This window comes from Bombus affinis, unplaced genomic scaffold (assembly GCF_024516045.1).
Source record: "Bombus affinis isolate iyBomAffi1 unplaced genomic scaffold, iyBomAffi1.2 ctg00001208.1, whole genome shotgun sequence".
Lineage (NCBI taxonomy): Eukaryota > Metazoa > Arthropoda > Insecta > Hymenoptera > Apidae > Bombus > Bombus affinis.
In genome coordinates, this window is record NW_026109617.1 from 1 (window position 1) to 23739 (window position 23739).

Consider the following 23739-nt stretch of genomic DNA (forward strand, 5'->3'; position numbering starts at 1 on the left):
AGTTAAACTATAAATTATATTTGCGACATTGTTCTGTTTTTGCTTTCATTAAGCCTTTCATCAAGACAGCCGATCTATAAATATTAATCGACCGATTTCTCTAAGCTTGTAACTTCAGATTAATGTTTATATATATAAAGAGTTACGTATTAATCTATCTAAATATTTAAAAAGATGTTTAATGTTATAAATGATGGATATTAAAGATGTTCAAAAGAATGTAGTCTTCGCGTGTTCTTTATCATATCCCTGATCAAAGACATTCCAATATTATTACAATATCCAATTACATATTGATACACAAGATATACAGATTATTATTTATCACATTTTGGTTTTCTTAATTGAGTTATTCATTTAGTATCATTAAATAATAAGTAATTAGTAATAATTCATAAAAAAAAAAACGGTATTGTAGTAGAAATATTATAAGAAAACATTTTCTGTTTCAGTGTAGAGTTACTCCTTCTTATAGACAGTGTCGTACAAATCCGTACGTCTTTGAGAAAATGTAGGTATCTGAGCCCTTACTTCCTCAACAACTTTCAAATCTGAGAGAAAAGAAAAACATACGAAGTAATAAGTAATGCTTGCTAATAAATTCAGCAAATACAGAGGGAGCCGGCAAAATCGATAAACCAACGTTTAATGTTAAGCTGGAAATTACCGATATCGGTGACCACGATATTTTCCTGAGTTTCCAAATCATAAAGGATTTTCCCCCAGGGATTTGTCAACTGTGTATGTCCCCATGCGACATAACTTGCTGAAGGAACACGAGCCGGTGATATACAGGCGACGTATAATTGATTGTCATTCGCTCTGGAACGCTGAAGTAATGACCAGTGCAGTGGTCCAGTGGTCATATTGAATGCCGCCGGATATATCAGCATTTGGCAACCTAACACAGAGAAACGGGAAATATGAGACCACTGAATTTTAGTTAACTTTGTAGGTGCACAATCCACATTCCATAATTTATGAATATGCGAGAACAGTCCTCTTGTCGTGCTTCTAATTCTTTTATTTATTTCATTTTCAGCGAATATACTGGTTTTTTTAATTAAGCTCCTTTTTATACAGAGTTACAGATTATATTGATTATATTTTATATAGAATATATTTAAGAAAGATAGTTACTTTCCTGCTAGTTAAGTATTGTTCGATTAAGCTACTGTACCTTTGTTCCGATAAATGCGTGCCATTTCCTCGAATCTGATATCATAGCAAATGCCAATACCTATTTTCCAGCCCTTCACATCAAACATTGTTAGGGAATTACCAGGACTGAGTGAATCACTCTCTCGGAAAGTAATCTTGTTGGGAATGTCGATGTCGAATAGATGTACCTAATAACATAAAAATATAGTTGCTAACTCTATTGCTGTAACTTTTGTAATTTAACATCAATGTTACGAACTTTTAAACTTTAATTGTTTTTTATTTAATAACTGACAGCGTTTTTATCACTTTCTTTTATTAAAAAGTTTTATCATTTAATAATATTTGAGAAGGAATATTTTTTAAGAAAAAATAAGTTTTTTCCTATGTGAAAAATTTATATTACACGACAAATATATTGTACAAAAACTTATATATTATATTACGACAAAAATGTATGTTTCTCGTATCAAAAAGTATTTTATAAACCTATAACATATTTTGTAAATTATAGAATTGGTTATAGTACACGTATGTACATATGTATATTCCTAAATTATTCCTAGATAGAGTCACTTTCTCCACCCCAATATTTTCAATTTCAAAGCCACATGGACGTATATTATTTACCTTCCGGTGTTTTGCTATCAAAGTTCCATCGGGACCCCAAATAGTACAGGTATTGTACAATTTATCGCCCTCTATTTCAGGTATCGTACCACCAACTACATAAATGCTGTTTTCCTTAGCTGCCTTCGATAAAGCAACGCTCGTTTCACCATCAGGAATACTCTCGGCGTATTTTGGAAAGTATTCTGCATTGCAATATTTCAATTAATGAAAAATAACTGTCCTTTGTTCCAACCATAAATTAGGTTGAAATGTTTGTCAATTTTTTATTTTTTAAATTATTAAAATAACTAAATTTTATATTTCGATTTACTTAAATATATAATTACTTAGATAATAGTACATATAATAAATTGTTTCTACAGGTTCAAGATGAAAAATGAATATTTAGAAATGTTCAATTACAATCATGCTATTTGGGTTAGTACCAGTGACTTGTTACTTAACGACTTTGCTAGTACTTTTTCAAACATAAAGTTAGATTTTAACTAACTTTAATTTTTAACTACTATAGGTGGAATTATAAATACAAAATAATTGATAATACTAGTTTATAAGTACCTAATTATTAGTATCTTAAAAAATATATTTATACAAAAATCACGATAATCATAAAACTGGGGAAATTCTATATTCTCGAGTCAATTCACAATCTTTATGGAAGTATAAACGATAAGGTAATTTGTCTACTTTTACTTTTTTCTATATAGTTGTTATACATATAATAAATTATTAGAAAAAGAAACAAATTATTACGTATTCCATATGGTGAATTAAAGCATTCAGGAAGAGCGATAATATCAGCATTATGCTCTTTCGCGCTGGAAATGTAGGAAACTGCCCGCTCTACATTTTTGCTTTTTACTTCATTTACTTGAAGTTGTACCAAGTGCCAAGCGAAATGCTAAAATGTTGGAAAAGTTAAATACACTCGGTTATATATTTCCCATACTTTTTATCTATAAATACTTTATACATAGTGAATACTTACTCGACATCGTTCGCACTACTTGTTTAGCGATGTTCGTAAGTATCATAATGTTCTTTGAGGTCATGTATGGTACTACTCGATATCAACATTACGTAAGCAATACGCGGGGATTTTTTATAATTATTGATAAAGTTTAGGACATTAACTTTGATGTAATTGTAAACATTATTACATATTATAATTAAATGTAATTTTCAGTTAAGGGTAAGAAAAGAAATATACTGTAGTATCGTGGGCAAAAGGCCCAAGATATCGGCCGAACCGTATACAAAGTGGCGAGAGCCGTGGCGCCGTCGAGTACATCAATGTGTCGTCGGTCCTTTCAAGTGGACAGTTTTGTGGAAAGAGTCTGCGTGACCCTGGCCACGGGGTTTCGGGACACGTGTTCGATGGGACGAGAAAAGAGAAAGAGACGCTAAGGGTAGAGTTAGTTGAGACGCCAGCGAGAACGAATGCAAAAGGCGTGCAGTATGGGTTGAGAAGCGAGAGCGTGCGAGTGCAGATGCCGAAGACGAGAGTTGTAGAGTTGCTAGCGTTGTAGAGAGATCGAGTTGTTAGTTATAGAGTTGCGAGAGTGATTTGAACGGAATAAGACTTTTGTGTTTTAGTTCAAGTTGAACATTTATCGTTCTCTGTCCATTTAATCTCTGTTATTTTTATTTATCTTAATAAATAGTATTAGGAGAATTTTACAAATCTAAATCATCCTAATCCTATCCTTTTTCCGATACTACAATACTTTTGTAAAAATACACTTTATTATAAAATCTGTATAAATAAAATTGTACAATTTATCTTGAAAGTAAAATGACCGAATACGTTCCTGGAAAATATTACTGCCTACTAAATGATCGAGATCTTGATCTTTCTCGTCTTTCGTGTTTCATTCTGTCTGCATAATCTCTGGGTTTCTTATCTCTAACTTTTTCTCTTTCTTTGTCTTTCTTTTTATGTTTTTTACTTGATCTTTCAGATGAGCAATCGTGCTTCTTATGTTTCTTTGACTTCTTCAATCTTTTTAATTTATAAGAATCATTACTATTAGAGTTACTTCTTTCTCTCCGTCTCTTCTTTTCAGAATCACTATCGCTGTCATCATTAGATTCGGAGCGCCTTTTTCGCCTATCTGATTTTTTATCCCCCACTTTATCATACTTGTTCTTATTATGCATCGTACTTCCGATTTTCTTTCTTTTATTACTACTTTTGTCACCATCTTCACTGTCTTCGGGGTCAGGGGACATTGATCTTCTTCTATCCATCTTTTGCTTGATTCCCTTGGATTCCTTGTCCTTATATTCCTCATACTTTTTTGTATCTGAAATTAACCCCATAAGATACTGAAAGCTAAAACCTCTACATTTATCATATTTTATATAAAAATAGAAGGGACCTTTAAAAAATTGCATGCAACAACACACTTACAGGTACTCTTGAATTAGTTTTTCTACGCGTCTGATTATGTATTTATATGTATATGTCAATTCAAATTTATTTTCTTAAAAGTCCCTTAATGAAAAACTAACACTTCATATTAACTTTGAACTTTTGAGTTCTTATATAAATATTCTGATTTAGTCACTGGCTGTACCATAAATTCATTTACAGATATTATATTTCCACCAAGAGCTAGTTTTATTATGAGCCTTCCTGCATCATCATCGAATCCTTCTATTTGACCATAATTATTAATTTGTTTTCCAGCTATAATTTTCACAAATGTTCCTTTCTCGATTTTAACCTCTTCCTCTTCTTTTTTGGAATCTGTATTTTTCTTCTGCAACGCCACTTTGTCTGCTCCAAGACCCATACCTTTTGGTCGTAATTCTGGTATGACAGCTGCTACTAATCTGTAATAGTTAGAATAAACGATTGTGAAATAAAAAATGATGTTCTCTGTTTACTTTCCAATAAGTGATGTATTAAACACATATAGTTAATTTAATCCAGAGTAAAATTCATACTTTTCATTTCAACCAATTCCCTTTCCTGGTTGCCATCCCATTCCCCGTAACATAGCTACACCAAAAGCATCAATAGGAATTTTTTCATAATCTTCTAACGTAGACTGAAAAATACAAAACGATATTTATAATATGCAAATGTAATACATCTGTGCATTGCACATCAATATGTTGATAACGTACCTGTTCTTTGCCTCTTAATGATTCATCTTCTACTAAAGGTAAAGTTAAATCATTTGTTTTAATTTCATATTTATTCTTTGACTTAAGTTCCTCAATGATTTCTTTCGTCGCTTGCTCTTCTAAAGTAACAACTTTATTTTCACTATCTTCAACTGGCTCTTTCTTTATTGATATTATTGGCGATGTTTTTCCATTAGATAGCTTTGATTTTGCCTCGTTAACACTAGCGTCTCCTACCTTTTCCTTATCTGCCTTCGGAAGGAAAATGTCTGCATCTATTTTATTAACAATTCTATCATGCCAGGTTTTTGAACCTAGTAACGGAATAATTAGAGGTTCATCTTTTTTTTCTTCCTCACTGAAATAAAAAAATTGTTTTCAAATATATATATATTCCGCTATTGGTGATTTTTATAGGTTAGGTTGAGGTTACATGTTTCTTGATTATAAATTTTACTTTTTGAACTCACCCTATTACTTTAATACCTTTTTCATCAAGGCATTCAATGTAATCGACTTTCTTTTTTTCTTGTGGAATAGCATTTTTTAACACAGGTTTCTTAATAGATTTCAAAAAACCGAAGGAAATTTTCTTTCCTTCTTCTGCCATTTATTTGTTATTTCAACACTGACTTATAGATCAATACACATGTATATACTAGACATAAAGATCGATGTCACTTGAAACTATGTACATGAATCTAATATCTTATTATACTTTATTAATCTATTCACAATTACTTGCACATTACTAAAATTTCATTCCGACAATATATCAAGCGCCTGAATAAGTGACATTAAAGTAAACATATATCAGAGAGGAAATACGAAGAACTGACGCCTATGGTTTTCTATGTTACAGAGCTAGTGCTGCACCATACGGCCAAATGCCGAAGGTGGCTTATGTTAGTATATACCTGCCTATACGTTTCAATCAGAAAATCGATATTATGTGTTCATGTGAAAATTCACATTTCCCTAGGAGCTGTATTTTGATAGATTTAAGCTTCTAATGGAGCATTTTAAACGTATAGAGTATACTATGAAGTAGATAGTAGTGCGGATCATTTTATATTCATAGAAAATTTGAATGTATAGAAATGTACAAAATGTTCGTGATATGCAAAAATATGCAAAATATTCAAAGTAAACCAATCATCAAAAATTTTAGAAGGTGAAACAAATTTCTTTAATAACACCTAGATTAATTTTTATTTGTTAACCATCTACATTCTACTACGCTTTTCATTCTACCCTAGTTTATGCACCATAGCGCATGACAGCGCTATTATGTCCTTTACAATTTATTCAAGATCATTCTATTTTCAGATCAGACTCTCTATTTTTCTTTTTGCATCCTGCAAATTATCGTGTAGTGATGTAAAACGAAAGCTATTGCTCGTTAAAATTTGACGTAAAATTTTGTTTTCATGAAAATATACATATGTTGAATTAAATAAACTATGAATGAAATAAATAAATATTTATATATAACTTAGATTTCACAGATTATTTCGATATCGAAGTACTTCTTACGTATTAACGAAGAAGATAAAACATACTAATACAAGCATAATTCAACTGAGCGATTATGATAATGTTAATGCGCATCTCCGAACGTGCAGAGGATAAATGAGCAGATAAGTTGCTCCCATCACTTTCTCCTTTGTTTCATGCAACTGTAACTCTTAGAATGTAATGTATAAATGTATATAACTATCCTTAACCGCATTGACGAAATGATGATAGACACAATTACTTGTTTGTCAGTTGAAGATCTGTTCTTTCCTCTTACTACATATTTATGTACTCTTAACTTGTCTTTTTAGCGATACTATCGCTCGTTTGTTCTACAGTTTTCAGATTTCTATCTTTTAGCGTTCTACACACGATCGGAGCGTAAATGTGCCCGTAGTCTGCCTGTTCCTATAAGCTACGTTAAACGATCATCTTTGATTGTGTTGGTTCGTAGATCGTAGAGGAAGCCATTTACCTATCTTTCGGAACAAGAACTACAGGTAAAAACAGCGATCAATTGAGAACGGTAGTTAAGTCCGCGAGTAGAGGGGAGAGCGTGCTTTAGCGGCGACACCAGCGCACGGTTTGCAGATACGAAGCGGGGGTAAACCGGGAAGCCGTAGTTCACGAACCGTAGTAAGCGTGGTAACTCTGAGCAGTCGACGACAGTTGAAAGCCGGCCGCGCTCTGGAATTCAGGTAAATTTACCTCTTTTTCGTCTTAAATTTTCATTGACATTTCTCTGCTTATAGATTATTATACGGTTATAAATGACATATTTTTGGAGATATCGAGGAATGGTACTTTTAAGCAATTTTGATTTTCATCACTCATAAATTGAACCGAGGAAATTCCATCAATTTATTTACCGGCTGTTAAAAAGTTTTAATGAAATGGGACAAATGGTAATTAGTTGCGAAAATAAGGACAGTTGTGCCCTGAGTTACAGTGTGTGCCTTTAATTTCAATTAAATCAAAATTTTGACGGTGGATACGTATCGTTATCGTATACGTATCGTAAAATACATAGAAGAATGGCAATTATATTCTCCTTTTTATCATTTATATTCTATTATTAGAACACGTATCATTTTTCAAAATTTTCCTTGCAATCTACAATTGTTTATGTCATCTTCCTATTGATCATCGACTTTGTCATTTGCATGTCTCATTTTCCTCGTGATTCGGCATTTCAATATCAGGGAACGAATTTGTATCTTCTACATGAAATCATCTCTTTAATTTCAGATAGACGAATATGCGGCTGCTTCTGTTCCAAATATCTCCGTTGCTGTGCCTGTTGACGGAAATCGGCGCGGCTGGGATCGGTAAAGCATGGCAGATCCTGCCGTACGCGACCGATTCCTGGAATCACCCATCATGGCCACGGCTCGACTCTTCCGCGTTCGAAGTTCGCAGCGTGACCGGGGTTGGTCATCTCAATCCCTTGTTTAATTGTTCATTTTTTTAAATCTTTGTTTATTAATTCCAGGTTTTTTACATATTTTTTTTTACATGATTTTTTTCCAGAATAAACGCTGAATGCTGATTGTAGAGTGGTACAGGCAAAAGTACCGATACGCGACGGTACGACATAGCCATGCATCATTACATTTTTTTTTTTTTTTTTTTTTTAAGATTATTATTGTAACTTAAATTTAAGCCGCTGCTACGCTGTGCTTATGTGCGATATTTTAATTTATGTCCTGAATGCCTGGACGCAAAAACAGGACAGTTCGTTAGCGTAGGAGAGAACTTCTTCGTTAGACTGAACTCTGTTGATTGACTATTGAAAGCGCAAAGCGTAATAAGTTATAGTAATTCTTTTGCACGAGATTAAATAATTCAAGAGCGTTATTTTTTAGTATCGATTATTTATTTTAAACATTGAAATTTACAATAAACATTTAGAATTTCTCGATAACTAGATGCGACTGTCCTCACATAAATGTATCAGTATCTGTATCATAAATGTATCATAAATGTAATAGTATTACTTCTACTTGGTCGGAAAAATCGACAAACGCGTATATCTGTCGTTAGGCCGTGCGGAATACTTGCAAAAAACGCATATATGTGTTCTGAGTCCATACATGCGTTAATAAGATAAGAGGAAATAAAAGACAGATTACCGATAAGATACACTAACACATATGTAATACATGTATATATTACCACTCAGATTACACATATTATATATTATATTATATTATATATATTATATATATTATATTATATTATATAGGGAATATGTATACCACGTATATATGTAGAACTATATATTTCAAACTTGTTTATAGCGCGTGCGCACACATACATGCACGCACGCGAACAATTTTTCGAACGATAATTATATTAATAATTTATAACCATTTATATTTTTATATTTTTACATTTTTATATTTTTATACTTTTATACTTTTATATTTTTATATTTTTATACTTTTATATTTTTATACTTTTATATTTTTATACTTTTATATTTTTATACTTTCATATTTTTATACTTTTATATTTTTATATTTTTATATTTTTATATGATAACCATTTATATTTTTTTAAAATATGTTCTTATGGCATATATATATATATGGCAAGATATACATATATATCTTCTCTCCGAGGCGTCTGCGTACAGCTGCATCAATGTCCCTAATAATATATTTACAATAAATATTATTGTTCTGTTATATTAATAATAACGAAGGAATATTCTGAACAACACAATAATTAAGATTAAGATAATGAATAATTATGATATTAAGATATTTTCTACTTAGAAAACATTGAAATAGCGTGATATACATACCAAGGGCAATTAGTTGCAGCCAAAAGAACTACATTAGAATTTTCATTAGCAGAATACCTTTCCAGGGAGAAAATGGGCCATTAAAAAAGATAGGGTACTTAAGGGGGTACACAATGGCCTCCGTAATGGCAGATTTACATTCCTCTAGGCCTACGATGTTGTCCCAATATACATTTAATTTTTTCAGTATGATTTCCTGCGACAATACAAAGATGAAATGGCGCATAATCTCCGTATTAATTTCCAAAAGTGTTATGTAATTCATTATTTAAAGCTTTACTGAAATCCCTGCGTCATTGATATACAGTGGATTGTTTATCCAAGGTATTTGTTGGATATACAGTGGATATATACAACAATACATTTGTTGGATATTGATATACAGTGGATTGTTTATCCAAGGATAGGTATTTTATTTTTAAAAAGCTTTACAATACGTATATTAATCGAAAATAACTTACGGATAAAATGTCTTCAGCAATCTTCCACAATCCCGGATTGTCTATATAAAGCTTCTGAGCCTATTTTGATATCTTTGATTGCGTGGATTGTTCCATTAAGATGTTAAATAACTCCTCTTCTGATGAAGATTCATCGCTTTCATTGTCGAAAATTGATGTCAATGTCATTGCCAGATTAATATCATCCGTAGCATCACCCCTCATCTTCTGTTGTGCATTCCTCCCTTTCACAGACCCAGATACAGACTCACTTCTCCTTTGTTTGCTAACAGATTTGACACGTTTTACTACTTCTTTGAAGATTGAATGATATTGTAATCGATACGTTGAATACGTTGAGAAAGTTGAATAGTGTTAAATAATTTAAATTCTTACACTTTGTTCGCATTTGTCATTTCCCTCGTCTTTATTTCCTCTTCAGTTATTTCCTTGCACAATATAGGATAATTTTGGAATTTCATCTTGTAATAATTTTCATATTCTGTAAGAATAATTTCCAAATCGACGTTGTCGCAGACTCGATATTTCCGAGGTAGACGAGCTTCCCGGATTAATACATCGCTAACGTCTACATATCTAAAAAATATAATTTTTAATTCATTGAACAAATTTTATGCTATGAGTACACACTATACGATAATCATCAATTGGGACAACTGTTTTATTTCTAGGTAAGACAGACAAAAGGAATGTACTGTCTATTTATTATTATATAAATCCTCGGCGATAATTTTTTGCCTTCTGCTTTCTAATTTCTAATTTTTAAAGTTTGAATTTAAATATATTTTCATTTATAACTAGTTAATCTACGTTATCGATTGAGTTATTCAACTATAACTACTGAGTTACCGATGTCGATTTTCAAACTTTGGTTTCTTCCCCTATTTCCGCACTAATTTCTATTTCGATTGGTCACCGATATTATTCGAAAAAATTGGAACTAAGAAGATATCTAAATTGCAATATACTCACCCATTGCGTTCCAAATAATCACATATAAGGTACAATATGTTCCGATTACGTTCCGAAGTACGACTCTCCTCCTAATGAGACATTTATTTTTTTTTATTATTAACAATAATTATTAATAATATAAAGATTTTCATGCAATTTGCTGTTACATTGCGAGTTTAATAAATTTGTTACACATAATTTTGTTATCTACTATCTTGATACGTGCAAAGATAAATCTTAATGATATATAATACAGCGTAAATGGTTATAAATAATTAATTATTGACAATAATTATAAGAATTATCGAAAGAAAAAATCATAGATACTATGTGCGAGTGTAAAATATCACAAAAAATGAACAACAATTGTGAAAAACGCAATATGGCAAATCAATGACAAAACACACTCATGACTGTCATGGAAGTTCCAAAGTCTAAAATCTAGAATATTCCTTACCTGTTTTCGCAAATTATGAGATGTCTTATTTGTGGTACCTTGCAGCGATGATTCACCGTTCATTGTGATAGTTTTATATGTGATAATGATATCCTTGTATTGACTATCGTTTTTCGATAGTTACGAGAATTTTCGTTTATCACTTTGAGACAATCCGTCACTTCCTTTCTCTTATAAAGTTTCCCTTCAACTCCGTTGAAAACTGAGCATCAAACAGGAGACGAACGATTCGTTCGCACACATAAGCAGGGTGCGAATATAATGATGGAATAGTCGAGTCCTGTCTACTGTATAGTAAGATGGATGCGACATGGAAATAGAAAGAGAAGGCTGTATATAAGCATTTTCTGTCCTTGTTTAATCAGGCATGCACACTAGTGGACACTGACGGCGCTCGTTTACCGTTGTTACATATTTCTGGTACAAGTACGCGGGCATTAGAGAAGGACGGAACGGTCTCTCTCTTTATCCCTATATCGCGTTTTTAGTTCGCTCACGCGCTCTGTACTTATATCTATTACATTTCCACCATAAGCAGCGGCCGTGCAGTGACTTACAAAAGTTTCGAACTCGCGGACGTTTAATCACGTTCCCTACTCCGAAGGGGTAAGTACAAAGTTGCTCGTCTCAGTACTCTTGTTAGAAGTTTTATCATCTTTTTCATTTCGTGGCTACAAATTTTTCCAGGAAATTCTTATCGTTTTACAAGGGCTGTGCGACACAATGACGTGACGTCAGCTATCGATCATATACGCGAATTTGTTGTAAATTAATTAGCAGAATATCTGGAGTTCTTTATCGTTGCCAGCTGTAAAATATTAGAATTTTTCATTTATAATTGTCATATTTTCGACTCTTCCGTTGCCAAGACCACCTTGAAAGATTTTTGGTATGTTCCATCGCCCTTGTTAAAAGTGTGCCCATTGGTTAGCTATATTGATTTTAAAAATCAATACGTATATCAAGTTTATTATCTCACAGAAACAAAGAAATTCGTTTTATTAACGAATTTTCGATGTTTCTTCTCAATTTCCTTTAGCATCGAACGAAGAACATTATATGATCAAACGTTTCATCGTTCAGATTATATTTCGTTTAAAAAGATTGAAATTGATATTGAGATAAAATCAAAAAGTATCCGTTGTTCTCGAACATTCTAGTATTCCTTCGCCGCCCGGGAGAAAGACAGGTATGAAGAAAGAGGATATTTTTTTTATTAACTTTTTAATATTGACAAATATTTCGACAAATATTGACGCGTGCGACAAATAGTGAGAAAATCAAGTGAAATTTTGAATAATATCGTTTTAATAATTTGTGAAACGAATTAGTTTGGTTTTTTTCATTTTTATTAGTTTCCGTCAGTGCTGATTGACGCGCCACTCCAGTTTCCATTTCCGTTTCTCGAAATTTCCTACGTCCTTGGTCTTTGGGACTCTTTGCCCAGGTAACTGCATTGCTTCTGGGTACGTCTCACCGTTCGGGTCTCTCGAGCTTTCGGTGTCAGTTGTTACCGTTGAAGGAAGAGAAGCTGGTGACGGATATTATCGAATAAATCGTTTATTCTGGAAAAGTTCGAGTAAGTTCGTTCTGTTTGAATAAATCAAGACATAGATCAATTTTTATCGTATCATCGTGATTCGCCATGTCGTACGTTTGGTTTCGGGATACCATATGTTTTTAATTTGGTACTTTTAATTTGACATTTTACGCCTATAATCGTGACAGGAAGATACTTTCAGTGAATTATAAATATTTTAAATTATAAATTATAAATATTTGATATAAATTACAATCATACTACGGGGAAAAGTGAAACATGTGTTTTCTTGTGGAACATGTGATAGTAAATTATTCGAAGCATAATAATGCTTAATTAAACATCTATACGGTAACATTTACGGACGAATATTGGGGTAATATTATCGCGTCGCTTTAATCTGGCATTTAATGCTTTGATTGCGGTCTTTGAAATGGCATCGCAGATGCTGGTATAATATCACACGAAAAAGGAAGGACCAGTGGTTAATGTTGCAAGCGCACCAGTGCGTTGCAGCCATCGGGGGTGGCTTTGACGCCGGTGCCGAGGAGAGGCGCAGAACGTGTTCGATCGACCCGCGAACGCAGCCCGTGCTCATACTGTGACAGAGTTCGTTTCAGTTAGTCTCAGTCGCTGTTTGCCCGTCGACAGCGTATAGTCGCGCCGGCCAACGATTATTTTTTCTTTTTTTGTTTCTCGATAATTCTCTCGCAACACTCGTTCTATACGTACACCATCAGTTTATCGCGTGATCATTGTTCCCGCTTCTCCTACCTTGTCACGTCCTTCAAAGAAGATTTCCCTTCAGTTTTTTGTTGTTTGGGGAAAATTCATCGCTCGGACACATGGATTTATCGACACGACGGTTTATCGAGGCATCAGCGTGATGTACTTTTCAAGTTTCATATTTTCTCTATGATACTTTCTAAGGAGAATTTAGAATTCGAAAGATATCAATTTCCAGGAAATATAGGTCTTTATTTATCGATAGGTTTGAATTTAATTAACTCTCTTATAATTGGTATTTCAATTTTTTAATTCCTTAAATTCAGCTTTCTTTATGCTGTTAGACGATATAACGCGGGCATTTTATGATATATCGAATATATTCGTATATATTTTACTTTATACATTCGATAAATTTCCTTGGTTGGCCGGCCTGCAACCCACATACGGCACTTAATAAAAATTTGTTTCGTTAGAGGTCGGTGTTTGTTCATCTTCGTCATAAAAATGTCATGACGTCATATCATATCACAAGGGTTCTTCTGAAAGCTAGATATTCGATAACAAGATTAATGGTTTTCGGTAGCTTGCAATGTCAAGCTTTGAACTGGCGGGATCGCCTTGCTGTCAAATCGCCATTCAGCAGCGACCATATTCTTTAACTACGTTCAAGACGTATATCACGCTACAGAAACCATCAAAGGAGGATAATTGCAAGTTAGTTGCCTCTTAGAAACGACACAGTTGGTTGTTACTTGTTATCCATAGTTGGTAGTTGTTCTCCTTAGTCGCCACGTATTATAGAGACGACATTCATAGTCACCAGTTGCCTTCGCTAATAGTTTCTTGTTGTCTGTAGTTAGTTCTCGTCATCGCTATGTATTCCATCAACCACGTAAAATTTAACATATAGGATTTTATTCTTTTTTATTCTTTCTGTAGATTTAAGATTAAGATTCTTTAAGTAATATGAATTTAAGTAACTATTTTATGATACAATAAAGTGGAAAAACGATTATTTTACGTAACGTAATTTTTTAAAGAACTTTGAATTTAAAGGATTCAGATAGATATCTTAAACGTAATTAAACCCTCCATATCGTAACAAATTAAAAGAAATTGCGCAAGAAAGTACAAATACATTTAATGCATAAAACATATATTTAAAATCCAAATGTAGGCGTTGACGCGTGCGTGCTACATGTTCGAAACGTTCGTTACATCGGCGATAAAATTTGTACGAATTTGACGAAGAAGCTTAACATATGGTGTGCTTCAAGACGACAGTAAAAAGTGTTGGCGGATTTTTCGAAATTTCTTCCATTCTTAATAAAAATATATTGTATAAATATAGTAGGATTTTTCAAATTTAAATAGTTATAATGATTTGAAACTTTACAATTCGGTACGGTTCTGTTTTATCCTTTGAATATACCTGCCATTTTCATATCTCCTTTTAACTAAACTAAATATTTGGAAATCCTATAATTTGTACACTTCTATTTGTGAATAAGATCGATGAAATTAAAGCGTAACTATGCTTTCAATAATGGCTTCGATGTATTGCTCGCCATTATGGCGGATTAACGTCTCTAAGTGATCGACCTTAATCACTAAATGGCAGCCGCGATTCAGTGGTAGAGCCTTACACATGACGGACATTGCAAGCGCTTGTAAGACGTCTATTGTGAAACGTTTCCAATCGCATCGGTTACGACGACGGTGAAATCCGAATAGAAATATATATCGCGTATCGCTTCAGCCTGACATGTCTTAAAATAGAATCACAATTTTTCGTTCTTTAAAAAAAAAAAAAAAAAGAAAAAAAGTCTATAAAAATTATATGCAAATAAAATAGATAAATGGATAAATGGTTGTACAAATTTATAAAACAGATATTACAAATATACGTAAATAAATTATATATTTATAAATTGTTTGTTTAAATATCTGTTTGTTTAAATAAATAAAAGGGATATTTACGACTTACAATGAACGTAGTCCTGTTTTTAGTTTTAAACAAAGCAAAAACGGATAACAACTTTTTAAAATGTAAAACTCAACGCAACAGTGGTTTTTTTAAATTAATCAATAACGTTCAAAGTTAATTAATTTAGAGTGGTTTGTACATTTTGTATGCTCGCCGTATTTTAACGTTTGATGTGTAACGTTTGATGTAGTACTTGATGCCCGAAAAATCGAAAAGTAATTAAATTTGATCGTTTCGTCGAATTTACAAGTGTGTATATTCGTGTGAAATCCTATGTGCTTGTGTATGCTGATGTGAAAGGCGGTAATATATTTTTCTTTTTTCGATTATTGTTGTCAACTTTTGTGTGGAATAAATCAATTCCGTGAATAGAAGTGCAATAATCAATACAGCTTACTATGAAATGATAGCACAACAACAGTACATATCGCCATTGACGTCAGCTTCACAAAATTTCTCGAATATCGAGGTTGTCCATTTGGGTTAAGAATTTATTTCCAAAATGCCACAAGCACGAATATCTTATGGAAATTTCCACTGTAATTTTTAATAATCAGATTCCATATTGTATGCTACGATTCGAGGAAAATCCGCAGCTAATATTCCGCTATTATTATCTTTGCTGCCTTTGAATACCATAAATAGTCGTCCGTAAATTTTAAAAGATTTTCTGTTGCATACTTATATTGTGTATTTTAGTCTTAAGGTGCGGGTCCTGTTCAATTAATTGAAAGTGATGAAACTGTAATGGGTCACGATAGTCAAATATTAAAAATGGTCTCGTTGGCTACATTTAAAATCTTTACGAGATATATATGCATAGTACGTTGCTACTAGCAACGGGTAGCGATGAGCAATAGAGAACAGTACCTTCCTTATCTCGTCGTGATTATGTACATACCAGTAATGCACAGTACTCGTACTGAATATCTTACAACATCTACATAGATTTTCAGATTTGTTTCGAATATTACCAGCATAACCATGATAGTAGAATTCTGTTACAGTATTAATTCTATAGTGCCGTTATGCATAATACAGCCCTAAAATGTTTCTACGAATATACGAATATTTTCGTCAGCTACTATATTCCAACCATGGCTTATTATGAAAGGAAATATATAACGAAATTACTTGTTTCTTTTAGACTAAATTAGTTTAATTTGAATAATTTTAGTAATTGTGTAGGATCGAACAACAACTTATCATTAGCTTCACTCGAGACTTGATTGCACGTAGCAACGTAATTGCGTTGGAACTGAGGGTAGAAAACAATGTCAACCGTTAGACGCGTCTGTCTGGCGAATGTGTAACGCGTGAATAATAGATGGCGTGAACCCTACTTATAGCTGTCTCGGCTTATATCGTAGCATTCAACCTAGGGTATAACGATAGGGATCATTAGAAGTTCAAAGGCCGGCTGATCAGCCTCATTTTGTTCCATTTTTTAATCAAGCGATGAATCGACAAATTGTACAGATTTCGATGGTTATCACAGTTCTCTGGGAATTTTAAAGCGCGGTTCGTCGAATTTAGTCGGATTGGCTACAGACTCTTTTACGAGCAGCTTGAAACTCGATCTAGTTTCGAGAAAATGAAAAATTCGTTTTATCTCTTTGCTTCCCTGTTCCTTCCTTCCTCTTTTTTTTTTCTTTTTGCTTTTTACATTGCGTTAAGACCGGCTAAATAATATTGATTGCCATGGACGTTGGCTGGTTTAAAATCACTGACATCGACCATAACAAAAGTAAGTTTGATGATCATTTATCTGGGCCGCTGTTATTCGACTTGAGCTCTGCGCATTTGTTAATATTGTTCTAGTAGGGATGAGATATTAAAAATTTAAAATAACTTCGATTAAAATTATATTATAAAAATTATATTACATTAACGTTTAGAAGTCAATAAAGTGGAAAGAATTATAAAAGAATTATAAAAGAATAAATTATATTACAAGGAAACAATACGGCTAGGTAATTTGAAACATTCTGGCTAAAATTGCATTCTTTCAAAGTTAGGACGTACAGTATTTACAAAGTAGATTAAGTATCAAATGGGGTACTTAAGAAAATTCATGTTATCATTATTTAGTAAACATTTTCAGGTAATAGCCTTCTGCAAAAGCTGCTTTACGTTACGTTAACCTATTCATTATTAATATTAATCATATTGTTCTTATCTCCTAGGGGCATAACGATCCATTTTTATATCGTGTTAAAGCTAAATTTCTATTAGATTGTCGTAAAATTTTCTTTCGTTTTGTAAAGAAATGATAGATACACAACATTTTTTGTTTTATGTTATTTTTTATTAAATTGGAGAAAGGTGGATCGCACATAATTCAATAAAATAATATAAAGCAAAAGATATCGTACATCTATCATTTCTTAATAAAACGAAAGAAACTTTTGGAACAACCTAATATTTCTCTACAACGACACTTCTACAATGTTAAAATATTTGATAAAAATATTTGATAAAAATATGAAGAAATTCTAATATTGATTTAAACGTATCGATTTATTTACTTTTCGCTGCCAGAAATTGTTAATTATGATTTCCACTTAAAAGCGTATTTCATATTATGAGGATAAATGATCAAATTCATCTCTAATATACACATTAGAGAGTCATTTATAGCTGCAATCCTGTTTACCGCTCATATTCCTGGAACTCGATAATTCACTAGGTGATTGCTTTAACCGAGCAGAATACATCCATAAATAATTAATCGCTATTAATATTCCATCGACTTTTGAAAATCCCCGATGTGATCTATTTCACGTGATGAGAATACGTGTAAAGTGAGGTTATTGCTTGATTACCTTTAGTCGAATAAATCGAGTGATTCAAATTATAATGGGGAAGAAAGTCAAAACTATGTATATTATTTTTTTCAATTTTTATGTATCATTTGACGGAAGGAAATTTGGTAAGTAAGGTTCACCTTTTTTAATGTCAATGATTTTGAGATATGTTATTAAGCTCCAAATTCTAAGCAATCTTCTATATATATATATATATAACATACGTATAATAGCCAAAGTTCAACTCCCAAGTATACGCAAAGCTTTTATTTTCAATTTATGCGATACCACTATGTTCCATGAATTTATTTGCTAACGGTATTGAAACAAATAACAAGCAGAGGACGAACTATCCGTGAACTGTTTTGCCAACGAGTACGCTTCCAATATTTTCTGTTTGAGAAAACACACTTGTTGCTGTTGCAACTCCAAATATTTTTACAGCCGACGCTTTTGCCATGAATCATCGGCTAATATATAAAATAGAGAAAAGCCATAGTTGATTGTAATGGAAATTTAGAAAACCTCAAACTCGATATAGAAGGGAAAAATAAAGGAAAGGAAGGGAGAGATAATTGGAAGCTTGGGGCCAGGTTTAATTCACTGAAACCGGGCTGCTTGTGTCATCACGAAACAGAATTGCCAGTACGTCATTTCTGTGCACCCGTCCTCGTAAAAACGGTTTCACTCGTTAAGAAAAAACGAATAGGCGGTGAAGAGAGAAAAAAGCAGACAGAGAGCGCTTTTAAAAAGCTGACGAAGCGTGCGTTGCCACAACGAGACACACGGTGCTATTTGTCGTTTTAAATTGCGCCGCAACTTGTTTTTGAGATCTTTGCTAGAGACATGTGAAAACACGTTGGAAGTATATTTCTTGTTTTTATGGAATTTAGCTGGAAAATGAAAAATAACGTAAAACATGTACTTACGACTTACAGAGTAATTGAATGTATACACTATAATAACCAGCGATTTAAGGCTTTAAAAGATTTTAAAAGATCGAAAGAAAAGAAAAGAAAAGAAGAAAGATAATATGTTGTGGCAGTCTAACTCGATTTAAGGAAATAGAGAGGGAGGGGGGGGGGCAAAGCTTGTTAATCTGGAAAGAATACAAGCATCAATTTCAAGCACTTATAGGGAATCAAGCGGGCTTGTTAAGGTCGTAAGTTGGACAATTATCCCGTGTTAGGTTCAATCAGCTTAGTCCTACACAAAATTGATCCAATCATGTGAAAACAAATGTATTCTGATTTTTGTCGCAGATATTTCTGGTCTACGCACTCCAGTGACCGCACAACAGATATTGAAACACCTGATTTTCACCTATTCTACAGCGACAACATTTCTTGATTTTTTACAACCATGAAGAATTCGTACTCGGAAATACTTGCAATGCTCATCTGCTTGCAGGTTATTTTCGTCACTTTCTTCCCGTTAGGGGCTGGTAAGTTGATACTGATTAATTATACCATCGAAATTCTATATAACGGCTACAAAAAATATTTGCATCATTACCCTCATTTCCTAACGAAGCGCGTTTTTTTTACCAAGTTTTATATTTCATTTCATAGTATCAAATCTCTGTAGTTACACGAAAGTATTAAATGATAGGAAACTTGATATACACGAATTTAATTAATTAATAGGTTAGTCGATATACAGCCATTATTATTTCATGTGAAATATTACAACGTCAAAAACTTAACGTTCCTGTACGTACAGTATTAATCACAAATTGTAAGAATGTTTACTGATAAGCAAAATAGATAATATGGAAAACGCAGACCTATGGAAAGAGAATTCCTGACATTAGACAGGAATACGCGATTGCACGAAATATTTTATGGTATGTCTAACATGGAGAATATATGCGGCAAAGTACGAAAAATTCATCCTGAGATATGTATACGACCTACGCGGTACGGGACGTGTTATAAATGGTTTCCGCCACTCAGCCGTATTTGAATTTGTGAACACGATCGAACAAATGACGCGACAATTATTAATTGCCGTCTCTGCCTTAGTAACGATTCGCGTTGGAACGAGGTCGAATCGTTCCGATTCCACGCGCGATTAACAAATAATTACAGTGGACATCAATTACTTGGATGACCTTCGTCATTTCAGCTTAAAACGATTAATTTGATCAAACCAACCAATTATTTCAATTAATACAATCTGCACTTTAAACTCGCACGTCTTGTGTATACACACCGGGCCAGAGAAAAGTTTTCATTCGTTCGAGTAGAACCTTCGTAGTCCTTGAGGACGCGTGTCGCTTCTCGTGCACCTAAAGTTTCGTTCAAATTAACCGATTTATTTGAATTCGAGCGAGTGAAAACCTCTTTGTCACCGTGAGTTTGTTACTTAATTCATACTCTTAGATGCCCTTTGCTTTCAATCTCTTACATCCATTCTTAATTAGTCAAGTCGTTCGACTTTTGACAAGTATTTTAAAACCATTTTACTAGCACGAACCTACTTTTTTACTTGAGATTATCCGCTATTTTTATTCAAATGTTTATGTACGTATATACACTTTTGAATTTTAAACGAACCTTCTATTATACCTATATCCTTTAAGTGCCGTTTTAAGTTTCAAGAGACTTTAACTCGGATAGCTCGACTTGGAGTTCTAACGTATACTGTAAAGCACACTTGCGAAGTAAAACAGCAAACACGATATAAAAACTTTTTCCCCATGTAAGAAATCGAATAACCTATTTCAACGGTGCTTTAATCTCATCGATGAAGCATCGATGCAACGAAGAAGCATCGTGATAGCCGCAATGCGGATCCGTTGAACAAAAATTTCCTGGTACGGTCGTTTTCGTAATGTTATTAACCGTTTTAGTGTCGGATGTTTCAAGACTCCGTATCGGTTTGTGCTATGCAGCGCGATAGCGCTTCGTTCATTTATTTGCGAGGAGTACCGATCGACGCGATCGCGTTGCCCTTTTTCATCCTGTTTTTTTCATCGAAATATACCGTTCGACGTGCTCGCGCTTCATTTCATCGGTTATACTGGAAGCGTTACAACAAACACTCAAAAGTTTGCGAAATATTTATGCTCTGCGTTTCGTTTGCGTGATAACATTCTATAATGCAGGATTTGGTTTTCCGATTCAAGAGGTAATTTTTTATATTGGTTTTTTTTTTATTTGGTTTATGATTATTTGAAAAACAAGTAATTACGAGAGGAAACTCTGATATGACTCACGACGAGCACGCTTGAGCGCGTTGCGAATTAATGATCGTGACCATACATCGTGGCACAATTTACCACGGTACGCGAATAGAGCGATCACGCTGCGTGGCGTTAAAACGGTTAGCGTAACTGCGCGTACGATTGTCGAGTGGCAAAGATATTGACGCTGGTAATCGTTTTCAGCGGCTTTAGGAAAACACTGTACTGATTTCGAAGGAGAAGTTGTCTCGCATGGAATGATGTATGTGCCGGGACCATCGGTTTGCAACCTCTGCTTCTGTTACCATTCGGAGCCAAAATGGTGCCGGGCTATCTTCTGTTCACCTCCTTTTGTAAGTATATGCTCATTCTAAGAGCAACCAGCTTAACACAACCATGAGAAACTAAAGTACACCGTTAACGCTTGCATGCTGGTCGTTAAAACACATGCTGCGCGAATAGGGTACACAGCGATTCATTTAACTCGCCTTGAATTAGTTTTAGAAAGACAAACATGGACAGGGATAATTTTTGTCACGAGCCGTTCAATTTATTCGTTCATTAGAACGAATTAATTTACACCTGCTGAGATCGCGATTGATGTGACAAATTTGAAATCTTGTTCCATATAAATATTTTTAAACAAGCACGTCGTAAGCTTTGTATATTTTTTAATCGCAACGAAACTGTTCAGAGAAATGCTGAAATTATTAATTAGAAAAGGAGATTTCTACGCATCGTTGTAAAAGTGTCAGGGAAAATATTGGTGAAACAGTTACGTTGTTACAAGTTCTACAAGAAGAAATATTGAAAATCACGTTCCACTTATTCAGTTGCACGTGTAAAAGGTATCTTGCGTTCGCGCAAAAAATCTCTGAAGGATACATGCTTTATAATAATTGGAGTGTCGAAGTTGTTACGCGGATCGGCGTACACGTACCTTTTAATGAAACTAGGTTACTCATTCGTTATTCGTTCCTAATTTTCAGCTTCACGATTTTTACGCAATAAAATTTTATACACCTGTTCGGTTTATAAATGATTCAATTCAAATTTAACAGAATTAAAGTTGAAATAATCATTTGTACTTCATTAAAAGGTTCTTTCAGCATCTCGTTTTAATAGTTTTATTGGTAATATTTTGTTAATCGTTATATTTAAATGGAGTTTTTCAAAGGAGAGACATTTTAAGGTAGGAAATGGACATACATTTATAATAAGAATTCAGAAGAAAGAATATTTCATACAGAGAGAAATATTCCGTCTGTATGTATAAATAACTACGCTATGAATTTTATATGTATCGGATATTCCTTCTGGTTAATGTATCTGATGTTTTTTCACGCGAGGTAGCGTATATTTGCATCTATATGTCTCTTCGTTTCTCAGTAGTAAAACTTAGCATTCATGCGGCTGATAAGTAGTTACGCACTGACAACGAGAAACATAAAATGAGTAAGAAGCATGAGACATTCTATAAGAAAAATAAAGTTGTTTTTATCTTTCATTGCATATTCGTCAGAATATTGTTAATAAATATTTAAGTTAAGATTTCAGTTGAAATAAATACATAGGATTAGACATTTATTTATATATGTATCTATGAACGCATTTGACATAAAATTTTGATAACGACTAAAATTATATATTCTGATATTAAATTAATTTAATGAGAATAAAAAACTAATTTTTTTAAACGAGATTTTGTATAAAGTTATATTTATTAGGAAAAGTTCGTTCATCCCTTTATAATATGATAGGATTACAGACTCATAGCTGTGTAAATCATTTCGTGGAATAGTACATGTGTGCGTGTGTGTTCTAAGTTTTTATTATAAAAATGCTAAATGTACTAGGAGACGTTTTTAAAAATTCATAAATTTTTCTTCATCAAACATATCAATCGTTATATTGAAAAGTTAATTATCTTTTATTTGTTTCGAGCTGCACATTGATTGAGACATTCGTGTTGGTTATAATTGCGAATTTAACGCAACGAAGTTGTTTGAATCCCTTGCGAGCATGTAAATATATCGTCGAATTAATAGGTCAATTACTTGAGGTTGGAATTGAAAGAAAGGGAAAGGTGGAGGAGAAGTCTTGCGTTTGAATGCGGGACACTTTTAAAGCCCACAGTTCGCTGAAATTGCCAGAGAATTCAATTAAATGGCAAATTAAACCATCGAACTGAATCTGTTTCCAATCGCGAGCTTAGAAGTTCTATCCTTTGAATTTTTATGTCAGTCAACTTTCTTTTTGTACGTACGGTAACGAATATAATTCATGAATTAATGAAGTATGTAATTGGATGAAAGTTCTTCTTCCTGGATTTAGTTTAGACTGAAAAAAGAAAAATTGAGG

General features: G+C 33.2%; 2 protein-coding genes and 2 long non-coding RNA genes across 5 annotated transcripts; 1 reads left to right on the forward strand and 3 right to left on the reverse strand.

Moving 5' to 3' along the window:
- Nucleotides 1–221: 221 nt before the first annotated feature.
- On the reverse strand, nucleotides 222–2689 carry LOC126928640 (omega-amidase NIT2-like; the record flags this gene model as incomplete). The annotated part of the gene is made up of 5 exons (XM_050744247.1): nucleotides 222–551; nucleotides 668–901; nucleotides 1181–1349; nucleotides 1792–1976; nucleotides 2548–2689. Coding segments are annotated over 5 exons (822 nt in total), but the record flags the coding sequence as incomplete, so codon positions are not given.
- Nucleotides 2690–3521: 832 nt separating this feature from the next.
- On the reverse strand, nucleotides 3522–5776 carry LOC126928639 (G-patch domain and KOW motifs-containing protein-like). 2 transcript variants are annotated; one of them, XR_007716873.1, is made up of 5 exons: nucleotides 5400–5720; nucleotides 4930–5287; nucleotides 4747–4850; nucleotides 4374–4632; nucleotides 3522–4100 (listed from the first exon to the last, which is right to left on the reverse strand). XR_007716873.1 is itself a non-coding variant. In XM_050744246.1 (5 exons), exons 2-4 carry the CDS (start codon nucleotides 5537–5539, stop codon nucleotides 4755–4757), a joined length of 594 nt encoding a protein of 197 aa, XP_050600203.1. In that variant the 5' UTR covers nucleotides 5540–5587; nucleotides 5665–5776; the 3' UTR covers nucleotides 4046–4632; nucleotides 4747–4754. The 2 variants fall into 2 exon arrangements, 1 of the variants encoding a protein (XP_050600203.1); XM_050744246.1 differs by having other exon boundaries at nucleotides 4046–4632; nucleotides 5400–5587; nucleotides 5665–5776.
- Nucleotides 5777–6998: 1222 nt separating this feature from the next.
- On the forward strand, nucleotides 6999–8823 carry LOC126928637 (uncharacterized). The gene is made up of 3 exons (XR_007716870.1): nucleotides 6999–7145; nucleotides 7696–7876; nucleotides 7978–8823. It is a non-coding gene; the product is annotated as an uncharacterized LOC126928637 (long non-coding RNA).
- A 3849-nt stretch (nucleotides 8824–12672) lies between these two features.
- LOC126928638 (uncharacterized) lies at nucleotides 12673–14518 on the reverse strand. The gene is made up of 2 exons (XR_007716872.1): nucleotides 12930–14518; nucleotides 12673–12841 (listed from the first exon to the last, which is right to left on the reverse strand). It is a non-coding gene; the product is annotated as an uncharacterized LOC126928638 (long non-coding RNA).
- Nucleotides 14519–23739: the final 9221 nt, after the last annotated feature.

What these genes read in the sequence shown, in the direction of transcription:
- LOC126928639 (XM_050744246.1), bottom strand. Translation starts at nt 5,539, where the DNA reads ATGGCAGAAGAAGGAAAGAAAATTTCCTTCGGTTTTTTGAAATCTATT. An exon ending in AAAGGTATTAAAGTAATAGG is followed by an intron (nt 5,288 to 5,399) that starts GTGAGTTCAAAA and finishes TTTTTATTTCAG; the next exon opens with TGAGGAAGAAAAAAAAGATG. An exon ending in CATTAAGAGGCAAAGAACAG is followed by an intron (nt 4,851 to 4,929) that starts GTACGTTATCAA and finishes TGTATTTTTCAG; the next exon opens with TCTACGTTAGAAGATTATGA.